A 20,883-nucleotide genomic window follows, 5' to 3' on the forward strand; every position below is an offset into this window, starting at 1 on the left:
CATGACACCTCAGCTATGAGGCTCTGAAGTCTCTGAGTTTCTACAAGGGGTTTGTTAACATAAACTCTTAGCATCCTACCCCAGTTAGATTTCCCCTATTAGCCAGTTATTATTAATGACTGATTATTAATTTGTATAAGAAGTCTCCTTTTGATCCCTAATACCCACCCCATTCAGAGTTCAGCATTTTTCTTCACTTTAATTTTTATTTTTTCTCCAGTTATGATGGCTTAGTGTTTTCTCTTTGTTCTTCCTCATGTTGTTCACTGAAATCCTGGCTGGCAGTTCAATCAGCAGAACTACAAAACCAAAAAGGCAACACAGTTTTAGAGCTTTCCCTGCGTTACCCAAAGAGGCTAGGAGCAGGGGGAGGGGACATGGAAAGGTAGGGTCCGGAGTCACACAGACCAGACCCCAAACCCCAGCTCTGCCATTACTAGCTGGGTGACCGTGAACAAATCACTCACCTGTAAAAAGAGATCACAGTACCAGTCAATGAGAGAAGGATACCAGGTAACAAATCAGTGGAAATTTAATGCCAGGCATGTGGTGGACCCTCAATTCATGGTCAAAAATATCACCATGATTATTACTAATCACTTGGTTAGACTTTAGGCCTCCCACATGGCAATGGACACTACCTGTGTCAGGAGCCATCTAAGTGCAGTCTCTAGTGGGCCTTGCCTCTCTGACTAATAGGAATCAGGGAGGAGGAGCTGGGTTTGGAACAGACAGAACAGCCTTTCCCCAAGAGTAACAGTCACAAGAGCTACCATTTACTGAGCACTTACTGTGGGAGAGGCAGTATTGATATGCAGTAGCTCATTACATCGTCATGATAACCTTACCTTACTAAATAGACACTATAGCACCCCCATTTTCACAGGTAAAAAGCAACTCTGGTTAAGCAATTTGCCCAAACTCCCATAAAACTAGTAGTTGACAAACTCAGAATAATAGAAATGGTGGTTTCTATGTGCTCAGGGCTTCTTTGTATGGTTGTACAGGTTGTTCACTACACAAGAAAGCCTGGGTGAGAAGACAAGGAACAACAAATGCTGGCAAGGATGCAGAGAAAGGGGAAACCTCCTACACTGTTGGTGGGAATGTAAATTAGTTCAGCCATTGTGGAAAGCAATATGTGGTTCCTCAAAAAACTAAAAATATAAATACCATTTGACCTGGAATTTACCTGAAGAAAACAAGAACCCTGATTCAAAAAAACCCCTATGTTTATCGCAGGACTATATACAATAGCCAAGATATGGAAGCAACCTAAGTGTCCATCAGTAGATGAATGGATAAAGAAGATGTGGGACCCATAGACCAATGAAGTAGACTAGAGAGCCCAGATATAAACCCAAGCATATATGGTCAATTAATATATGATAAAAGAGCCATGAATATACAATGGGGAAGTGACAGCCTCTTCAACAGTTCGTGTTGGCAAAACTGGACAGCTACATGCAAGAGAATGAAACTGGATTATTGTCTAACCCCATACACAAAAGTAAACTCAAAATAGATCAAAGACCTGGTTGTAAGTCATGAAATCATAAAACTCTTAGCAGAGAACATAGGCAAAAATCTCCTGAATATAAACATGGGCAACTTTTTCCTGAACGCATCTCCTTGGGCGAGAGAAACAAAAGCAAAAGTGAACAAATGGTACTACATAAAGCTAAAAAGCTTCTGTACAGCAAAGGACACCATCAGCAGAACAAAAAGGCATCCTACAGTATGGGAGAATATATTTGTAAATGACATGTCCGACAAGGGGTTAACATCCAAATATGTAAAGAACTTACATGCCTCAACACCCAAAAAACAAATAACCTGATTAAAAAATGGGTGGAGGATATGAACAGGCAATTCTCCAAAGAAGAAATTCAGATGGCCAACAGGCACATGAAAAGATGCTCCACATCACTAGTCATCAGAGAAATGCAAATTAAAACCACAATGAGATATCACCTCACACCAGTAAGGATGGCCAACATTGAAAAGACTAAGAACAACAAATGCTGACAAGGATGAGGAGAAAGAGAAACCCTCCTACACTGCTGGTGGGAATGTAAACTAGTTCAACCACTGTGGAAAGCAATATGGAGGTTCCTCAAAAAACTAAAAATAGAAATACCATTTGACCTGGGAATTCCACTCCTAGGAATTTTCCCAAAGAAAACAATTTCTCAGATTCAAAAAGACATATGCACCCCCTATGTTTATCGCAGCACTATTTACAACAGCCAAGATATAGAAGCAACCTAAGTGTCCATCAGTAGATGAATGGATAAAGAAGATGTGGTACATATACGTAATGGAATACAATTCAGCCATAAGAAAGAAACAAATTCTGTCATTTGCAACAACATGGATGGAGCTAGAGGGTATTATGCTCAGAGAAATAAGTCAGGCAGAAAAAGACAAATACTAAATGATTTCCCTCATTTGCAGAGTATAACAACGAAGCAAAACTGAAGGAACAAAACAGCAGCAGACTCACAGACTCCAAGAAGGGACTAGTGGTTACCAAAGAGGAGGGCTGGGGGAGGGCAGGTGGGGAGAGAGGGAGAAGGGGATTGAGGGGTATTATGATTAATACACATGGTGTGGAGGGGATCATGGGGAAGACAGTGCAGCACAGAGAAGACGGGTAGTGACTCTGTGGCATCTTGTACACTGATGGACAGTGACTGCAATGGGGTATGGGGGGACTCGATAATATGGGTGAATTTAGTAACCACATTGTTTTTCATGTGAAACCTTCATAAGAGTGTATATCAATGATACCTTAATAAAAAATAAAAAAAGATGTGGTACATAGACACAATGGAATACTATTCCCCCTTAAGAAGAAAACAAATCCTACCATTACCAACAATATGATTAGAGCCAGAGGGAATTATGCTCAGTGAAATAAGCCAGGTGGAGAAAGACAAGTACCAAATGATTTCATTCATTTCTGGAGTATAACAACAAAGCAAAACGGAAGGAACAAAACAGCAACACAAAGACTCCAAAAGGGACTAGCGGTTACCAAAGGGAAAGGGTTGGGGAGGGTGGGTGGGGAGAGAGGGAGAAGGGGATCAAGAGGCATTATAATTAACACACATAATATAGGCAGGTCATGAGGAAGGCAGTACAGCACAGAGAAGACAAGTAATGACTCTATAGTATCTTACTCCGCTGATGGACAGTGACTGCAGTGGGGAGCGTGCGGTAACTTGATAATATGGGTGAATGTTGAAACCACAATGTTGCTCATGTGAAATCTTCATAAGATTATATATCAATGATATCGTAATACAAAAAAGGTAAGCCTGGGCACAGGGGCCAGCTGGGGCTGAAACTCAGCCCCTGCTTTCTTTACTAAGTTCTGTACCCTTGTGCAAGGCTGTGTCTACCTGCAGGTAGGGACACCTTTTTCTAATTTAACAAAGGTACCTACCATGTGAGCTATCAGAGGCCCTGTTAATGCTTTATGTGTATTACCTCCTCTAATCTTCAAAACAGCAGATGTGAACACCCCATTTTGTAGATGAAGAAATCCAGGTCTAGAGAGTTCAGATCACTTAGCAAAGTCATTTTGTTAAATGATCAAGGTAGAATTCGAACCTGATGCCAAAGCCCATGCTCTACACCACTAGGCCAGTACACTGGTCCCATCCCTAAGTGTTCAATAAGTGAATAAAGGGAAAATACGTGGTCATCTGACTTTTACCTTAAAAACATGGCAGTTCTAATGAGGCACCAAGGCTACTGAGGCCCTTAGAAAGGTCGTAGAAAACTCAACCGGTTGGGAATTGGGAGCATAGTCTTCAGGCTCCCAGCTGGGTGACTTCATGCTTGCTAAGTGTTGCAGTAGCTCAATCTCCTTGTCTGAAGGTGAGAGTGATGTTACAAGGAACATTTCTGTAGATGTTTGCGAAGTGTGTGTGCATATGTACTAACCTTCACACCAATACTGGGAAAAGGGCGTTATTACCCTTTTGCTCAGGGAATTGAGTGACATGCTCATGGTCACACAGCAGGTAGGGCACAGAGGGGAACCTAAAACCAGGGCTCCCGACTTTAGCCCCATGCCCTAGTCTTGGGCTCCTTTCTAAGTACCTTAGACATTTTGGAGGACCTGCAGCCCTGGTGGCCCAGATGTCCCACAGGGCACATGCAGTCAGATGGTACTAGAAATTGACATTAATCACATGACCACACTGAGTCCTTTCAGAAGACAGGGTAGGAAGGAGCACTCTGGGAGGAGTCCTTGCTCGGCTCCCATGTCTTAAAACAAACCTCTCCCCTTGCAGGAGCTGGAGCAGCCTGGGTTAGAGTCTTGGGTAATGTAAGGGTTTACCAGAGCTGCCTTAGGAGGGGAGGATGACTTGGGAGCCTTTGGGGACAACCCCCCTCTAACAGGTCTCAGGCTTTCTCTCATCTCGTGGCCAGCTTCAAAGGAAATAACATCTGTGAAAGCACTCTGCAAAGAGGTGTGGTCCAAAGGCAGAGCGCTATTGTTTTTCTTGCCCTCCGTGGATCACGGGAGGCTGATTCCATCTGCGCTCAGATGACAGACTTGCCCATCCTGTGATAACATGTGGGCTGCCCCTCCACCTGACTGGGTATCTTCCAAAATGAAAACATGCACAGGTTCTCCCGCACCCCACCTCCCCGATAACAACCCACCCTCTCTCTAGCTCTGCAGACCTGCTGTCCGCAGGCTGGTAAGCGTCCCACACAGAAGGCCCTTTCTTGGCTGTGGGTAACTACTCCTTATGTGGGGCAGCATCTGTGGATGCCAGGGGAGGGAGAAAGATGTAGACATACAGACCTTCCAGCGATTGCCACATTCATTGCATAAGACAAAGGTGGTCATGGGCTCATCAGCACTGCGTGTCTGCACCTGCGAGAAACAGGGGACCACTCATGAAATCACTCCCCCGCTGTGGGACCTGCCTGAGCTCCCACTAACCAGGAGTAGGTCTGAATCCTGGAGCTTGGCACCGTTATTCCCACCCCACTTTGGCAATTCCCTCACCACTAAGAACTCTGCAGTGTATCCTTTCCTCTCCTTGCACATCCTTCAGCTCATTTCCGTTATTCCTGGCTCAGCCTGGCCTCTACACGTTCTCCCTTGTGGTTAATGCCCCTGAACTGATCTCTCTTTTCTTGCCTCAAGACTCATCTCCAACAGGAAGTATTCCCTGACTCATCTCTGAACACACCCTATCGGATGTGATTCACAGAGCAGAACTTGGGTGTGCGGGATGCACCCTTAGAGATCATTGAGTTCATTCCTCAGTTTATAGATGGAAGAATTGAGGCCCAGAGAGGGAGAGGGATTGGGAGATCATTGGGATTAACTAACGGCCTGTTTTCTAGTTTCTCATCCCTTAACTGAACAAGTCAGGTGTGGGAGCCAAGTTTCGCACAGCAAATCCCTGGCATTTCCAGATTTAACAATTGCTGTTCTAACTTTCTATAGCCAATCTGGGATGACCATGACATGCAGCAAGTTGTTACTTTGCTGACATTCAGCTATGAATGATGTCAGCTAGAGGTCTATGGGGTGGGACGTAGTCCCCCTGCTATGAGTGAGCCCAGTAGTTGGCCAGCAGGACACAGCTTAGCACCGCTTTGACACTGGACAGCGATGGCACCTGAAGGGGTTTCTTTGTGCAGATAAATCTTTGCTAAAGGGCAGTTCACTTTCGTGGGAGGCCATGCACAGAAAGCACAGCATTCCACAAGAAACATGCTTGAAAGACAGCACTAGCTCACACAGACATCTCCAAATCCTGAATCAGAATTCTCCGAGGGACTCCTGAATGGCCAGGCTGGCTGTATTTCTGCTGTAACCACAGATCCCCATGGGCAAGGTGCTCTTGATAAATCTTGCTTGCTGAGCAGGTGGAGGAATGAATAGAATGATCTAGAATGATTAGGTGCCAATTACAATCCAAGCATATTGGTGCCTCAGGGGCATACTACATGCAACCCAGAAATAGAAGGTGGTTGTCATGTTTTAAATCTTTCAGAGAAGGGGCCTCCATAGCTTTCCGTGACTCCCCACGGTAGAGTAATAGTCTTCACCCTTAGGTCTCAGAACTAAATCCCTTAGGCTTTACTGACAAGAGTTAGCTGTGTTGCAAGCAGTTCGGTCTGGATCTAGGATCTGCCTTTGGATCTGGGCTTATTAGTATCTCTGGCACTGACCATCTTTGCAATCTTGAGGAAAGCTGCAAGGCTTGACCCCTGTCTGGGCCTCAGTTTCCCGGTGTGGAAAATGAGGGAGCCAAGATTTATATTGCTAAGTTCCCTTCCAACCATCTGTGACTCTGCAGAAGTTCTGTGCTCTGTGATTCTGGTTCCTCTTATTTAAGCTTCAGAGCAGGCCAAAACATTCTGGCCAAACCTTGTAGACACAGATCTGGGTGATTCTACATATAGGAGAAAATTTTCTAGAAGCCACAGGTGCATCACGCTAATATACCAAGACTCGCCCTTCTCTCTGCAGCCTGGAATGTTAGCCTTTCCCCGAACCATGCACCCACCCTGTCTCTTCCTAAGCTCTCTAGTTCTCCACCTCTATGTCCCCTGCAGCCTCCTCTGCCACACCTCCACGCCCACCATACCTGGTTATAGGTACAGTTCTTCTTCTTGCATTTGCTGCATTGGAAGAGGTCAGTGGTGGTGCCACCTGTCTTGGCCATCTGGTGCTCACGGATAGCCTCCTGGGTCATGGCATTCCTCAGTTCCCTTAGCTCATCACTGGCCATTTCCTGGAGAGAGAGGAGTCTGCCCTTCAGGGCCTGGGAGCCCCAGGAGCCCTGCCCCATACTCAGTTTCTAGAGAGCCTAAACAGAGGAGGGAGGGAACATGCTGGATTGAGCCCAAGGAGCTGGGGGAAGGCCTGGACTCTTGGCTCTGCCCAGTTGGGAAAAGGACACAACACAGGGTTTCCATTCCACCTTTGGGTGGAAGGGCAAACCTGGGGGCTCTGAGTGGGCAGCAGGGTGTGGTGTGTGCAGGAGAGCAGAAGCAGTTTCCACTCCAGGATCACCACTCTTCTGTACCTTTCCTCGGATCTGGTGCTTGCCCTGCCTGCCAGGCCCTCGGCTAACTGCTGGACCCTTCCTGAGGAGCTGAGTTGACCACTGACCACCTGATCTGGGATGTTCTCCATATCTTTCCAGTCTGGACTTCACCCAGTGCCTGTCCAACCTGTGATCACTGCCCAGTCCATTCTGCCTGTGGGAACCTTGCTCTCAACTACCCACGGCTCGTTGCTGCTACCCCCACCCAAGTGAAACCTGAAGCTCCTGGATTCACACAACTAACTGATCACCTGTGAATGTATCATAGAACACCTTTTTCTTTAAGTGCCTACGGAACAAAGTCTCCAGTCTCCCATCAGCTCACTGAAGACATTCAGTGTTTGCACTGTCCAGTTCCCTTCTTCAACCATCTTGCTGGCCATTTGACTCCGCTTAAATCTCTACGGGAGGAGGGTGGAGACGGACACTCAAACCAGAGAGAGCTCCAGTTAAGGTTGGTTTGGGGGAAGGAAGACGGCTGAAGCTAAAGTTAAAATGAGGCCTTGGTACTGGCTAAGCATTTCCATTGCTGCTATCTATCCTGACTCCATAAACCGTGGAGAACAGAGTTGTCACAGAAGTCAAATGATATTAGTGTGTTGACTACTTCATTGTAACCACTTGGGCCTCTTTATAAAATGCAGATTCTTATGGATCCAAAACTCTAAGGGCAGGCCCAGGAGTATGTGTTTTTACTAGGGCCCCCAAGTTATTCTGGTGCCTACAAATGTTTAAGCCCTACTGTGTTAAATTCAAGGACTAAGTCCTATAAACAAGGGCAGGGACATATAGGAAAGTCAACCCAGGGCCATATAAGCAAAAAGTAGCTGACTTTAATTTGGGGGGATATCCACAGCATAGTGCATTTGTTTACTCAAAATATACTGGATGTCAGTTTATTGAATGCCTTTAACTGCATTCATGTGCAGGTAAACCGGCTTTGGCTGTAGGGCATGGACAATGTCCATGGTGTAAATACTCCCACCACAGACAGTTTCAAGCCACTAATGTTGTATAGCTGGATGCGTTGGGAAGAGCTACACTTCATCCTCTCTTGAGCTGGTAGGAGCTGGTTCCAACCTGAGCATTGCCTCCAAACCCTCAGGGTTCAGGTATGAGGATGTGGTTCCTGTCCTGAGGCCATGCCAGTCGGGGAGAGTAGTCAAGCATTTACACAAGATTGCAAGATAGCCTATGAGTTACCAAAGCTAAGCAATAAAAAGCACAGGGAAAAGCCTGGAAAATGGTGGCTAACTGCCTGGGGGCAGCGGAGGCTCATTAAAGAAGCTAACACCTTAACCGGTCCTGAAAGATAAGCAGGAGTTCCCCAAACAGATGGCACATTCTAAAAGAAAACAGTAAACACAAAAAGATCAGATGTTTGGGGAAGGGTGGTGAGGACTACAGGAGGCCTGGCTGGAGGACCGACTGGAAAGAGGGTCTTTTGTGCCAGCTAAGAAATGGACAACAGAAAAAAATCTATCCATACACTCACCAATCCATTTACCTATCTCTGCCTACCTCATCTAGAAGAAGACAGAATCAAAGACAGATGGAGTAAATACAGTAATACAGAAAGTAAGGTAGAAAATGAAGGAAATAAGGGTAGGAGATGACACTAGTCCTCCTGTGACACTGTTAGAGGAGGGCCCCAGTGTGAATTTGGTAAATATTTGTGGAGCACTATGACATGCCAGGCACAGGTCTCAATGCTGAGTGAACAGTGAACAGACAAAATGCCTCTCCTTGTGGGGCTGACAATAGGTCCACTCAACAGCTTGAATAGCTATGTCAGAATCAACTCCGTTGTTTGATTTGTCTAAGAGGGAAAAGAGAAGGAAGAATGAGAGCATCAGGGGAACAAAGAAAGAGACACAAAAGGGAGTTAGGGGACATGGATGGAGCTAGAGGGTATTATGCTCAGTGAAATAAGCCAGGTGGAGAAAGACAAGTACCGAATGATTTCACTCATATGTGGAGTATAAGAACAAAGAAAAACAGAAGGAACAAAACAGCAGCAGAAGCACAGAACCCAAGAATGGACTAACAGTTACCAAAGGGAAAGGGACCGGGGAGGATGGGTGGGAAGGGAGGCATAAGGGGAAAAATGGGCATTACAATTAGCACACATAACATAGTAGGGGGGCACGGGGAAGGCAGTATAGCACAGAGAAGACAAGTAGTGATTCCACAGCATCTTACTGCGCTGATGGACAGTGACTGTAAAGGGTTATGTGGGAGGGACTTGGTGAAGGGGGGAGCCTAGTAAACATAATGTTCTTCATGTAATTGTAGATTAATGATACCAAAATTTAAAAAAAAAAAGGGAGTTGGGGGCTGCAGGATACACAGAGGGACGTCCATCCACACGGGCATCTGCTATCCCAGGCTCTTCCCCTGGTGGGAGCTCTCTGTCCTCTAAGCCACCACACAGCAGGTAGCCTGATGCCAAGCTGTTATTTTTCTTATCAGAGCAAAAATGTTCTTATACTTCTTATAGAAACTTCCTGCCTGGGGCAACAGATGGCCCTGGGGTGAAGGGCTTCTGGCAGCTGTTGCCTGGATTGCCAGCGGGGTGCTGCCTCCTTGGCGGCTGGCCCTGGCTCCCTGTGGAGGGCCTGGCAAGTTCCTGGCTTGCTCCCCTGGCCTGGTCAGCCTCTTCTTGGGCCTGGATTGATCACCTGATTCTCTTTCCCTGTTCTAGTGAATAGTCCTTTGGGCCAGACTTTACCCACGTGTCTGGCTTGGCCAGTCCCTTTACTGGGTCTTCTGGGGTCTGTCTTTGTCCTAATCCCAAGGCCCAGCTCTGCTCCATCCCATCTTCTGGGAACTTGCTGGGTTTGGCTCAGACCTGTGTCTACATCTTGCTGTAGGTTCTCCTGGTTTTCCAGTGTCTCTGGAATTGCCTGCAAGACGGTCTCCTGCCAGCATCCCCACAATGCACACACACAAGGCGAAGCCAGAAGGAAACACGAGGCGGGGCTTCTGTAAAAGGCAGAGCTTCGCTTTGTAAGGAAGAAGAATGCATTGTAAAGCCGGGCTGCCGTTCATAACCCTGGGCATGTGCTGCTATTTGCCGGGAAAGATCGGTTATTTTAAATTAAGCAGAAAGACGACCTTGTTGTGCCAAGTTCCCCACTTTATCCTGAAACCTGAGCTCGCTCCTGCTTTGGGCATTTGAGGAAAGCAGTGAACCCTCTCATCAGAACACTACATCACACACACACACACACACCAAACACACTCCACACACACACACACCCCAAACACACTCCATACATCACACAGACACCAAACACACTCCACACATCACATACACACACATCCCAAACACACTCCATACATCACACACAGACACCAAACACACACACCCCAAACACACTCCACACACACCCCAAACACACTCCACACATCACACACACACACACCAAACACACACACACCAAAAACTCCACACATTACACACACACACACTCCAAACACACTCCACATATCACACACCGATACCAAACATATACACACCAAACATACTCCACACATCACACACACACACAGACCCCAAACACACTCCACACATCATACACACACACACCCCAAACACACTCCACACATCACACACACACACCCCAAACACACTCCACACATCACACACACACCCCAAACACTCCACACAAAACACACACACACCCCAAACACACTCCACACATCACACACACACCCCAAACACACTCCACACATCACACACACACTCCCCAAACACACTCCACACATCACACACACACTCCCCAAACACACTTCACACAAAACACACACACACCCCAAACACACTTCACACAAAACACATACACACCCCAAACATACTCCACACATCACACACACTCCCCAAACACACTCCACACAAAACACACACACACCCCAAACACACTCCCCACATCACACACACTCCCCAAACACACTTCACACAAAACACACACACACCCCAAACATACTCCACACATCACACACACACCCCAAACACACTCCACACATCACACACACACCCCAAACACACTCCACACATCACACACACTCCTCAAACACACTATACACATCACACACACACACACCAAACACACTTCACACATCACACACACACACCCCAAACACACTTCACACATCACACACACACTCCAAACACACTCCACACACAACACACACACACACCCCAAACACACTCCACACATCACACACACTCCTCAAACACACTATACACATCACACACACACACCCCAAACACACTTCACACATCACACACACACACCCCAAACACACTTCACACATCACACACACACCCCAAACACACTCCACACACAACACACACACACACCCCAAACACACTCCACACATCACACACACACTCCCCAAACACACTATACACATCACACACACACCCCAAACAGACTCCACACATCACACACACTCCCCAAACACACTATACACATCACACACACAGCCCAAACACACTTCACACATCACACACACACACCTCAAACACACTCCACACAAAACACACACACACCCCAAACACACTTCACACAAAACACACGCACACCCCAAACATACTCCACACATCACACACACTCCCCAAACACACTTCACACAAAACACACACACACCCCAAACATACTCCACACATCACACACACTCCCCAAACACACTTCACACAAAACACACACACACCCCAAACATACTCCACACATCACACACACTCCCCAAACACACTTCACACAAAACACACACACACCCCAAACATACTCCACACATCACACACACTCCCCAAACACACTTCACACAAAACAAACACACACCCCAAACACACTCCACACATCACACACACACCCCAAACACACTCCACACATCACACACACACTCCCCAAACACACTCCACACATCACACACACACTCCCCAAACACACTTCACACAAAACACACACACACCAAACATACTCCACACATCACACACACTCCCCAAACACACTTCACACAAAACACACACACACCCCAAACACAGTCCACACATCACACACACACCCCAAACACACTTCACACAAAACACACACACACCCCAAAGACACTCCACACATCACACACACCCCCCAAACACACTCCACACATCACACACACACTCCCCAAACACACTCCACACATCACACACACACTCCCCAAACACACTTCACACAAAACACACACACATCACAAACATACTCCACACATCACACACACTCCTCAAACACACTATACACATCACACACACACACCCCAAACACACTCCACACATCACACACACACCCCAAACACACTACACACACAACACACACACACACACCCCAAACACACTCCACACATCACACACACACCCCAAACACACTCCACACATCACACACACTCCTCAAACACACTATACACATCACACACACACACCCCAAACACACTTCACACATCACACACACACACCCCAAACACATTTCACACATCACACACACACCCCAAACACTCTCCCCACACAACACCCACACACACCCCAAACACACTCCACACATCACACACACACTCCCCAAACACACTATACACATCACACACACACCCCAAACAGACTCCACACATCACACACACTCCTCAAACACACTATACACATCACACACACACAGCCCAAACACACTTCACACATCACACACACACACCTCAAACAGACTTCACACAAAACACACACACAACCCCAAACACACTTCACACAAAACACACACACACCCCAAACACACTCCACACATCACACACACTCCTCAAACACACTATACACATCACACACACACACCCCAAACACACTTCACACATCACACACACACACCCCAAACACACTTCACACATCACACACACACCCCAAACACACTCCACACACAACACACACACACACCCCAAACACACTCCACACATCACACACACACTCCCCAAACACACTATACACATCACACACACACCCCAAACAGACTCCACACATCACACACACTCCTCAAACACACTATACACATCACACACACACAGCCCAAACACACTTCACACATCACACACACACACCTCAAACACACTTCACACAAAACACACACACAACCCCAAACACACTTCACACAAAACACACACACACCCCAAACACACTTCACACAAAACACACACACACCCCAAACACACTCCACACATCACAAACACTCCCCAAACACACTCCACACACAACACACACCTCAAACACACTCCACACACAACACACACCTCAAACACACTCCACACACACACCCCAAACACACTCCACACATCAGACACACACAAAGACACTCCACACATTACACACACACACCACTCCAAACATCATACACACACACACCCCAAAAACACTACACACGTCACACACACACACACACCCCAAACACACTCTACACATCACATGCACACACACCAAACACACTCTACACATTACACACACACACCAAACACACTCCACATATCATATACACACACATGCCAAACACACACAACATATCACATACACAGACACACACCAAACACACTCCATACATCACACACACAGATACCCCAAACACACTCCACATCACACACACACCCCAAACACACTCCACACATCATACACACACACACACACCAAACACACTCCACACAACACACACCCCAAACACACTGCACACATCACACACACACTATGCACCACAACACACATACCATAATCACACAGAGACACACCTTGCCAACAGTTTCAGAGGGTTCCCAGAGGCCCGAGGCACACCCAGCTCTAGGAGCCCAGTGCATTTTCCTTCACCCTCTTCTGGGCCCCTTTGATTTACTAGCACCTTAGAAGGGCAACCTCCACGTGCTTGCAGGGAACCCCCTCCATTAGCTCAGAGTCCCACTCATCTGAGGGAGGGTGTGCAAAAGGTGTTTCTAAGTGGGCTCTGAAATAAGCAGACCTGGGTTCAAATTCTCATCTGTTAATAGTTGTGTGTTGACTCGGTTTTCTCATCCATAAAATAGGAATAATATTTCCTCTTTCATAGCATGGTGCTGAGGGTTACACGAAATGGTCAGTGAATGAACCTTTCATATACTAATTGTGGGGAGGGCTTTATATGTATTAACCTTCTAAACACTTCACATATATTAACTCATCCAATCCTTCACAAGATAGCTATTATTAGTATTCCTGTTGTACAGATGAGAAAACTGAAACACAGAGAGGCCAAGTGGCTTGTCTAAGTTCACACGGGTAAGTGGCAGAGGCAGAATTCAAACTCATGTGGCTTGGCACAGCCCCTGGTCTTCCAACCACCGCACTATACTTCCTCAAACAGGCTTGCTCCCTTTCCCTTCCCTTGCTGACCCCTTCAAGGGAGGTCACTCTCTCCCTCCTGAAGTTCCATGGTGCCTCTGTCTTGGCACTTGCTGCCTCTGTGTTATGCACACTGGTAAATATGTCTGTCTGCCCACCTTGGCCTGCGCTCCATGGCGACAGGGCCTCCTATTCTGGCTTGGGCCCGAAGCTGGGTAATGGGGATAGGCCTGAACGAGGCAGGTACATAACAAAGCTGTGAAGTTGCCTCCCAACTTCAACATTTTGTAGCTATGTGCATGACTAAGTCAGTTAACTCCTTTGAGCCTCAGTATCCTCATCTTTAAAATGGGGATAATAGACATTTCTACCTAGGTTGATGGGAAGATATAATTGGCCAGTAGTCTAAAGTGCTTAACCCAGATTAGCTGTGCTCACTGCCCTGATGACCCAGAAGCCTGGAGGGAACTGGGCATCTGAGATGGTCTGGCTGGAAAAGCCCCTGGCTTATCACTACTGAGTCATAAGCCATTCCCTCTCAGACAAGGGCGAAGCTGGAGGGGGTTAGGCTCACCCCCCCAAGGCAAGGTCCTGGCACCCGCCCTCACCTCTGCTGTCATCTTGGCAATGAGCCCTGCGGAGATGGCCCCGCTGAGCACGTTCCTCCTCAGGCCGGGGTTCCTGGGGTCCTTGAGGTTGCTGATACGGCTACGCACACGGTTCCGGTACTTCATGTCGGTGCTCTTGAGCTCCTGGTAGATATGTGACACAGTCAAGGGCCAGTCAGCCACTCACAGAGGGGTAGAGAAGGATGGGGGCCCTCTCCCAGAAGCCCAAGGAACCCCGGGGCCATCCCTTTCTCTCCATGGACTTGTACAGGGATCAGGCACCTTGATGGCATCTGACTCCTCAAGCGCAGAATCTTACTTGGGTACCTAGGGGCAGCCATGTATCAGGGGCAGGAAACAGCCTCCATGGTGAGATCAGGTCGTAGCCAGCACTGTGGTGTCAGGGACCCCAGGAAGGGGCATCCTGGGTCTGAGCTTCTTGTGTGACCTCAGATGAGTCACATGACCTCTTTGTGCCTCTCTTTCCTTATTTATAAAATATAGGCCTGTTATGAGGATTCAGTGAGCCAAGCTGTGTGATGCACTAGTGTGGCATCTGGGACATATCAAGCACTCAACATACAGGGCATGTTAAGATGATGACAATGAGAAAGATAACCTCAAGTTTGGAAGGGCCTCTGAGGTTACGAGTCCAGCTATCAAAGGAAAATATAAGATTAGGAGCCACATGTTTAAGGCTCTAGAAAGTAGTGCAATAAAAAAATTGTTGCATTTCTTTAATCTGGTATTCCCAACACACTAGAGCATACAACCCCCTTCCCCACCCCTCTTTTCTCTAGCAATACCTATTGCCAGCCCATGGAACCCACTTCGGGAATTGCTAATCAGAGATACTTTTCTCATTAATAGACAAGGAAGCTGAAGCTTGGAAAGGGTGCAGGTCCTTGCTCAAGGTCACAAGGCAAATTCCTGGCAGAGACAGGGCTGGAAGCCAGACCCGCTCCTGACAGTAATGCTCTCTCCACTCACCCGGCAGGAAATCGCCCCTGACCACCAACCACAGTGAGTTCTCTGTCCAGACACTGCATCCCGGACAGGTCTCCCACCCCCTCCTCCCTCCTTCTCCATCCTCTGGAGGAGCTCAGGGAACACAGCCCATTTTCTTGGTCTCCTAAGCCAAGTAGAATCAGGGAGACAAAGCCTTTGCTGGGAAAAACCATATACGAGAAAGAGATTGTGGGGAATGTGGGAAAATGGTAACAGCTGACTTGCTGGAAGTGGTGGGAGGGAAGGTGGTATTATTTCTTTCTTTCTGTTATTGTTGTTTTAATGTTGTTGGTACAATAAAAATGTGAAAAGAAAGAATGTGTTACAATGCATTTGCAAGCCAAAATATTTGTTAAAAAATCTGTTGGGGATTTCTGGAGGTGTGTGTCTTCTTGTCCCATGGGGACAGCAAACCCGGCAATCCTTTCACCAGCCTCAACCTCGCTGTCTGCACTTTCTGAGGTCCCAGAGGAGGCCGAGGAGGGGTGCAGTCACTGGGGTCACTGACTGCTCGGACTTGCCCAGTGAGTCCCACACCTGCCGTGTTAGGCCAGGGCCGGTCCAAAGAAGACAGATCTTTTTTAGAACACAGAGCATTCAAGCCCCCAAACTTATCCTCCCCCCAACCTTCCACCATCTCAGAACAAAGAGTTAAAAGGCTGCTGCAGCCCTGACTTCCTGTCCTTCAGAAGAGGGACGGACGTTCAGAGGAGGCAGAGAACAGGCCTTCTGAGGGGGAGTGCAGTGATGTCCGCCATCACCCCCTCTTGCTTGAAACTGGACTTGAAGGTGGAAAGGGAGATGTTTGGAGGGATGACTGTTGCAGAGAAAACAAGGATCAAGCTCCTGATAGTTCTGATACTCCGTGTCTGTGTTCCTGAATTAACTGGAATCATGAAAATCAAGAAGTGCTGGTTAATAATTAAGTGATGGTGGAGGGAAACTCCGAGGAAATGAGGGTGGGCCTCAGGCAGGAGGCAGCAGGTTGGCCCCAGCCCCTCCCCAACAGACCCCACTGGGCTCCCTGGGTAAAGCCCAGGAGGCCTCATAGGGTCACTCCTGCCTCAGTGTGGCTCTCAGACCTTCAGTCTGCTTGGAATTCTGTCTCCCTCCCTCTACACCTCTTTGACATGCATAGCATTGTCCCTCCAGGAAAAGATATTCCACGCATTTATTCAGTGCACAGTAGGGAAATATATTTTGCCCCCAAAAGAAAAATCTTTTGGAGGCAATGGGCCCTCTATCACATGGGTGGTCAATCCCCCTTTCAGGCAGTGGGAGGATGGGATATATAGGAAGAGCTCAGGACATGGAATCCAAAGACCAAGGTTTTTAGTCCAGTTCTGACACCCAGCAGTTCCTAAGCCTCAGTTTCCTCATCTGTAAAATGGGAATAACTGCCCCTGCCCCACAGAGGTTGTTATGAGAATCAGCATAGGTAGGAAGTGTCAACTGCCTATCACAGTGCCTGCTCCATATCAGGGAGTCAAAAATGGAGCTGTTATCATCAGAGGCTGGAAAAGGGGGAAGGCTGAACATGAGAAATGCGGGACCTGCTGCCGGACAGTCCAGACACCCACAGCCCTCACACAGCTCAAGGATATGATCTTCAATTTCTGATGCCATCTTGTCACAGTTGACTCCATAGTCCTTGTAGTCATCTAAGAGATCCAGGAAACACAAACATCAGCCAGACATGACCTTGGCCATGAAGCCTGCTTGTGCAAGGGACTACAGCATCCTGCACCACCCCTGTGGTGCTGAGAAGCACGTATCTCATCTGACCTTGGGAGTCTTTCCCTTACCCACACCCCCCACCCGCCGCCTGCCCAGGCCCTCTCACCGTCCGCCTTCAAGGCTGCTGAGAGCATCTCCACACACTTGTCCCGGACAGAGTCCCCTGTGAGATAGCAGGGCGCCAGGAGGCAGACAGAGGGGGCAAAGGTGGGGGTGGAGGGGCTGCTGGGTGTTTTGGGGGTCTCCGCTTTTGATTTGCTGCTGTTTGATCTGAGGATGACAATCAGTAATAGACATGTTGATATTAAGCAAACCAAGCAGTTATTGATTGCTATTCTAGTGTGTTTTTGGGTAATTGCCTTTAATCCTCATAATAACCCTCTGATGTAGGTAGTATTTTGGGCACTTGGCATGGATCATCTCATTTAATCCTCAGAACAACCCCATGCAGTTGGTGCTATTCTTATCCCCATTTTAGTCTCACATTTGAAAGTGAATTTTAAAGATAGATGCATTAAATAATTTGACTGAGGTCAAACATCTGGAAACCGGCAGGACCAGAACCGAAACCCAGGCTCTCAGCCGACCACAGGGCCCTGCCGGTTACAGAACAATGCAAGAGCACCAGTGAGCATATGACAGCCCATCAGGCACTGTGCTAGCTGCTCTTTCTCTAAGCTTGCATTAAACCATTTTCTCACTCATTCAACAAAGGCTTACTAAGCACTCAGTCTCCAGGTCAGGTGCTAAGAGCAAGGGGTAAAGCAGACAAGTCAGAAAAACTCCCTCCCTCAAACAGCCTACAGTCTAGTGAAACGGAATTTCCCACCAGTTAAGAGGGCTGTTTTAACCACATGCCGGCCAATTTAGGAGCATTTTCTAATTAAATCCTCCCAGCAGTCCTAGGAGGTACATACCGTTATCATCCTCATTTGCAGATAATATAAGGAAACAGAGTTACACTGCTAAGATCTGCCTAAAGCTACCACTAAGATTTGAACCCAGGTCTGTCTGATTCCAACACTTATGCTCTTAGCTCCTATGATACCCTGCCTAAGAATGATCCCATTTTGGTTTGGGCTTAAAAAACTACAAATATATATACATATATGCAGATTGTTGGAAGGACAACCATGTGTCTTTTCCTCCTCTAAGCCACGCTCGGGCTACTGTCACAAAATATCATAGATTGGGTGACTTAAACAACAGAAATTTCTCACAGGCCAGGAGACCAGGAAGCCCACCGTCAGGGTGCTGGTCAGTTCGGTTTCTGGCAAGAGCTCCCTTCGTGCCTTGCAGAGAGCCACCTCCCTGCTGTGTCCTCACGTGGCGAGAGGGAGCAAGGGAGCTCTCAGTGGTCTCTGCCTGGTTCTATCCAACCAGGGCTCCACCCTTAGGACCTCATTTAACCTAATTCCCTCCATAAAGGCTCTGTCTCTAAATACATTCACACTGGGGGTTGGGGTTTCAACATACAAATTTAGGGGCAGGTCACGAACACTCAGACTATAACACTATGTTAACAGCAATTATCTCTTTGAGATGGGATTGCAGAAGATTTTAATGTTCTTCATTTGCTTATACATATTTTCTAAATCTCTGAAGAACGTATCTACTTTGGTAACGAGAAACTCTTTCTTTGTTGTTGTTTTCGTAACATTTGACAATCATGAATGGTCACTCTGTGCTGATGGCTCGGACAGGTTTCCTGCTTTCCTGTTCCCAAGGAGCTGCCAGCAGAAAGTGGAAGTGATCCCAGTATTGGGTTTCTTTTGGTAGATGAATGGAAAAACAAAATGTGGTAAATAATACAATGAAATATTATTCAGCCCTGAAAAAGGAACGACCTTCTAAAATGTGCTACAACATAGACAAACTTTGAAGACATTATGATAATGAAATTAGCCAGACACAAATGGACAAAGATTGTATGACTCCACTTACATGAAGTACCTAGAGAATCAAATCATAGATGCAGAAAACAGAATGGTGGTTGCCCAGGGCTGGGGGAACTGGAGAGTTATTGTTAATGGGGATAGCGTTTTAGTTTGGGATGGATGGACAGCGTTTCAGTTCTGGAGATGGATGGTGAGATGGCTGTACAGCAGTGTGAAAAATGTGTTAATACTACTGAACTGTACACTTAAAAATGGTTCAAATGGGTAACTTTTACTTGTCTGGGAATTGTTTAATCCCTCCTTCATATTTAAATGATAAAAATGGGTAACTTTTATGTTATATATATTTTGCTATAATGAAATCTACAGAGTAAGTTCAATGAATAAGAATAGCCATGAAATGTGAAATACGCAATAACTGATGTCTTTTATATTTGATACATAATACATTTGAAATGATAAATATCTCTTTTCTCTCATGCTGCAAAAGTTAAAATGGCAATAATTTCATTCTAAATACCACAATAAAAAAGGAGAAAAAAAGAAGAAGGAAGTGCTGATACACGCGACCAAAACAACCAGGCTGAGGCTCCAACTTCAAGTGTTTTTGGTCCGTTCGGGTCCTCTTGAAGAGGGTGCTGGGCAGGCAATGTAACAAGAGGCATCCTCCAGCGTCCTGGTGGTGGCCTGAGCCCGATTCGCAAGGCCAGCCCTCACCACAGGGCTTAAGAAACAGTCAGACAGATCATACACTATGGTGCAATTTGGTTTAAGAAATTCAGCAAGGGATAGGGAGTAGGAGTTGGTCACTAGAGGAGCGGACAGGAAAATGCATTTTTGGCATAAAAGCAGTGAAGTGTGGAAGTCCATGGTTTGCATGGGCAATACTGAGGGGCTCAGGGCAGCCACAGCATGAGGGTGAGGAAGCTGGAGGGAAAGTATATGGACAGATTCTGGGGCTTTTTAAGGATGGTAATAACAAAAGCCACCATTTATTACCATGTACTGCCTCATTTTACAGATGAGAAGATGCGTAATAATTGTCCAGCTCGCTCCCTTACACTGCTGTTTCTGCACTACTGAGAGTCTTCTGCACTAGTCTTGGGGGGAGGGCCAGGTAGCCAAGATGTCTCCACCTTCATCTCTTGGCTCTTCCCAGTCTTCCCTTT

General features: G+C 46.9%; 1 protein-coding gene across 2 annotated transcripts in view; it reads right to left on the reverse strand.

Moving 5' to 3' along the window:
- Positions 1-186: 186 nt before the first annotated feature.
- The window catches only part of TCEA3 (transcription elongation factor A3), a 40,156-nt gene continuing 19,459 nt past the window's right edge, over positions 187-20,883 (reverse strand). For both annotated transcript variants that reach the window (XM_073233389.1, XM_073233390.1), the window contains exons 6-11: positions 17,923-18,086; positions 17,679-17,740; positions 15,072-15,221; positions 6,633-6,779; positions 4,829-4,900; positions 187-299 (exon numbers count right to left, since the gene is read on the reverse strand). In XM_073233389.1, the coding sequence (XP_073089490.1) occupies positions 291-299; positions 4,829-4,900; positions 6,633-6,779; positions 15,072-15,221; positions 17,679-17,740; positions 17,923-18,086 (604 nt within the window). In that variant the 3' untranslated portion in view covers positions 187-290. The remainder of the gene's footprint in view (positions 300-4,828; positions 4,901-6,632; positions 6,780-15,071; positions 15,222-17,678; positions 17,741-17,922; positions 18,087-20,883) is intronic.

Source organism: Manis javanica, chromosome 4, assembly GCF_040802235.1.
Source record: "Manis javanica isolate MJ-LG chromosome 4, MJ_LKY, whole genome shotgun sequence".
Classification (NCBI taxonomy): domain Eukaryota; kingdom Metazoa; phylum Chordata; class Mammalia; order Pholidota; family Manidae; genus Manis; species Manis javanica.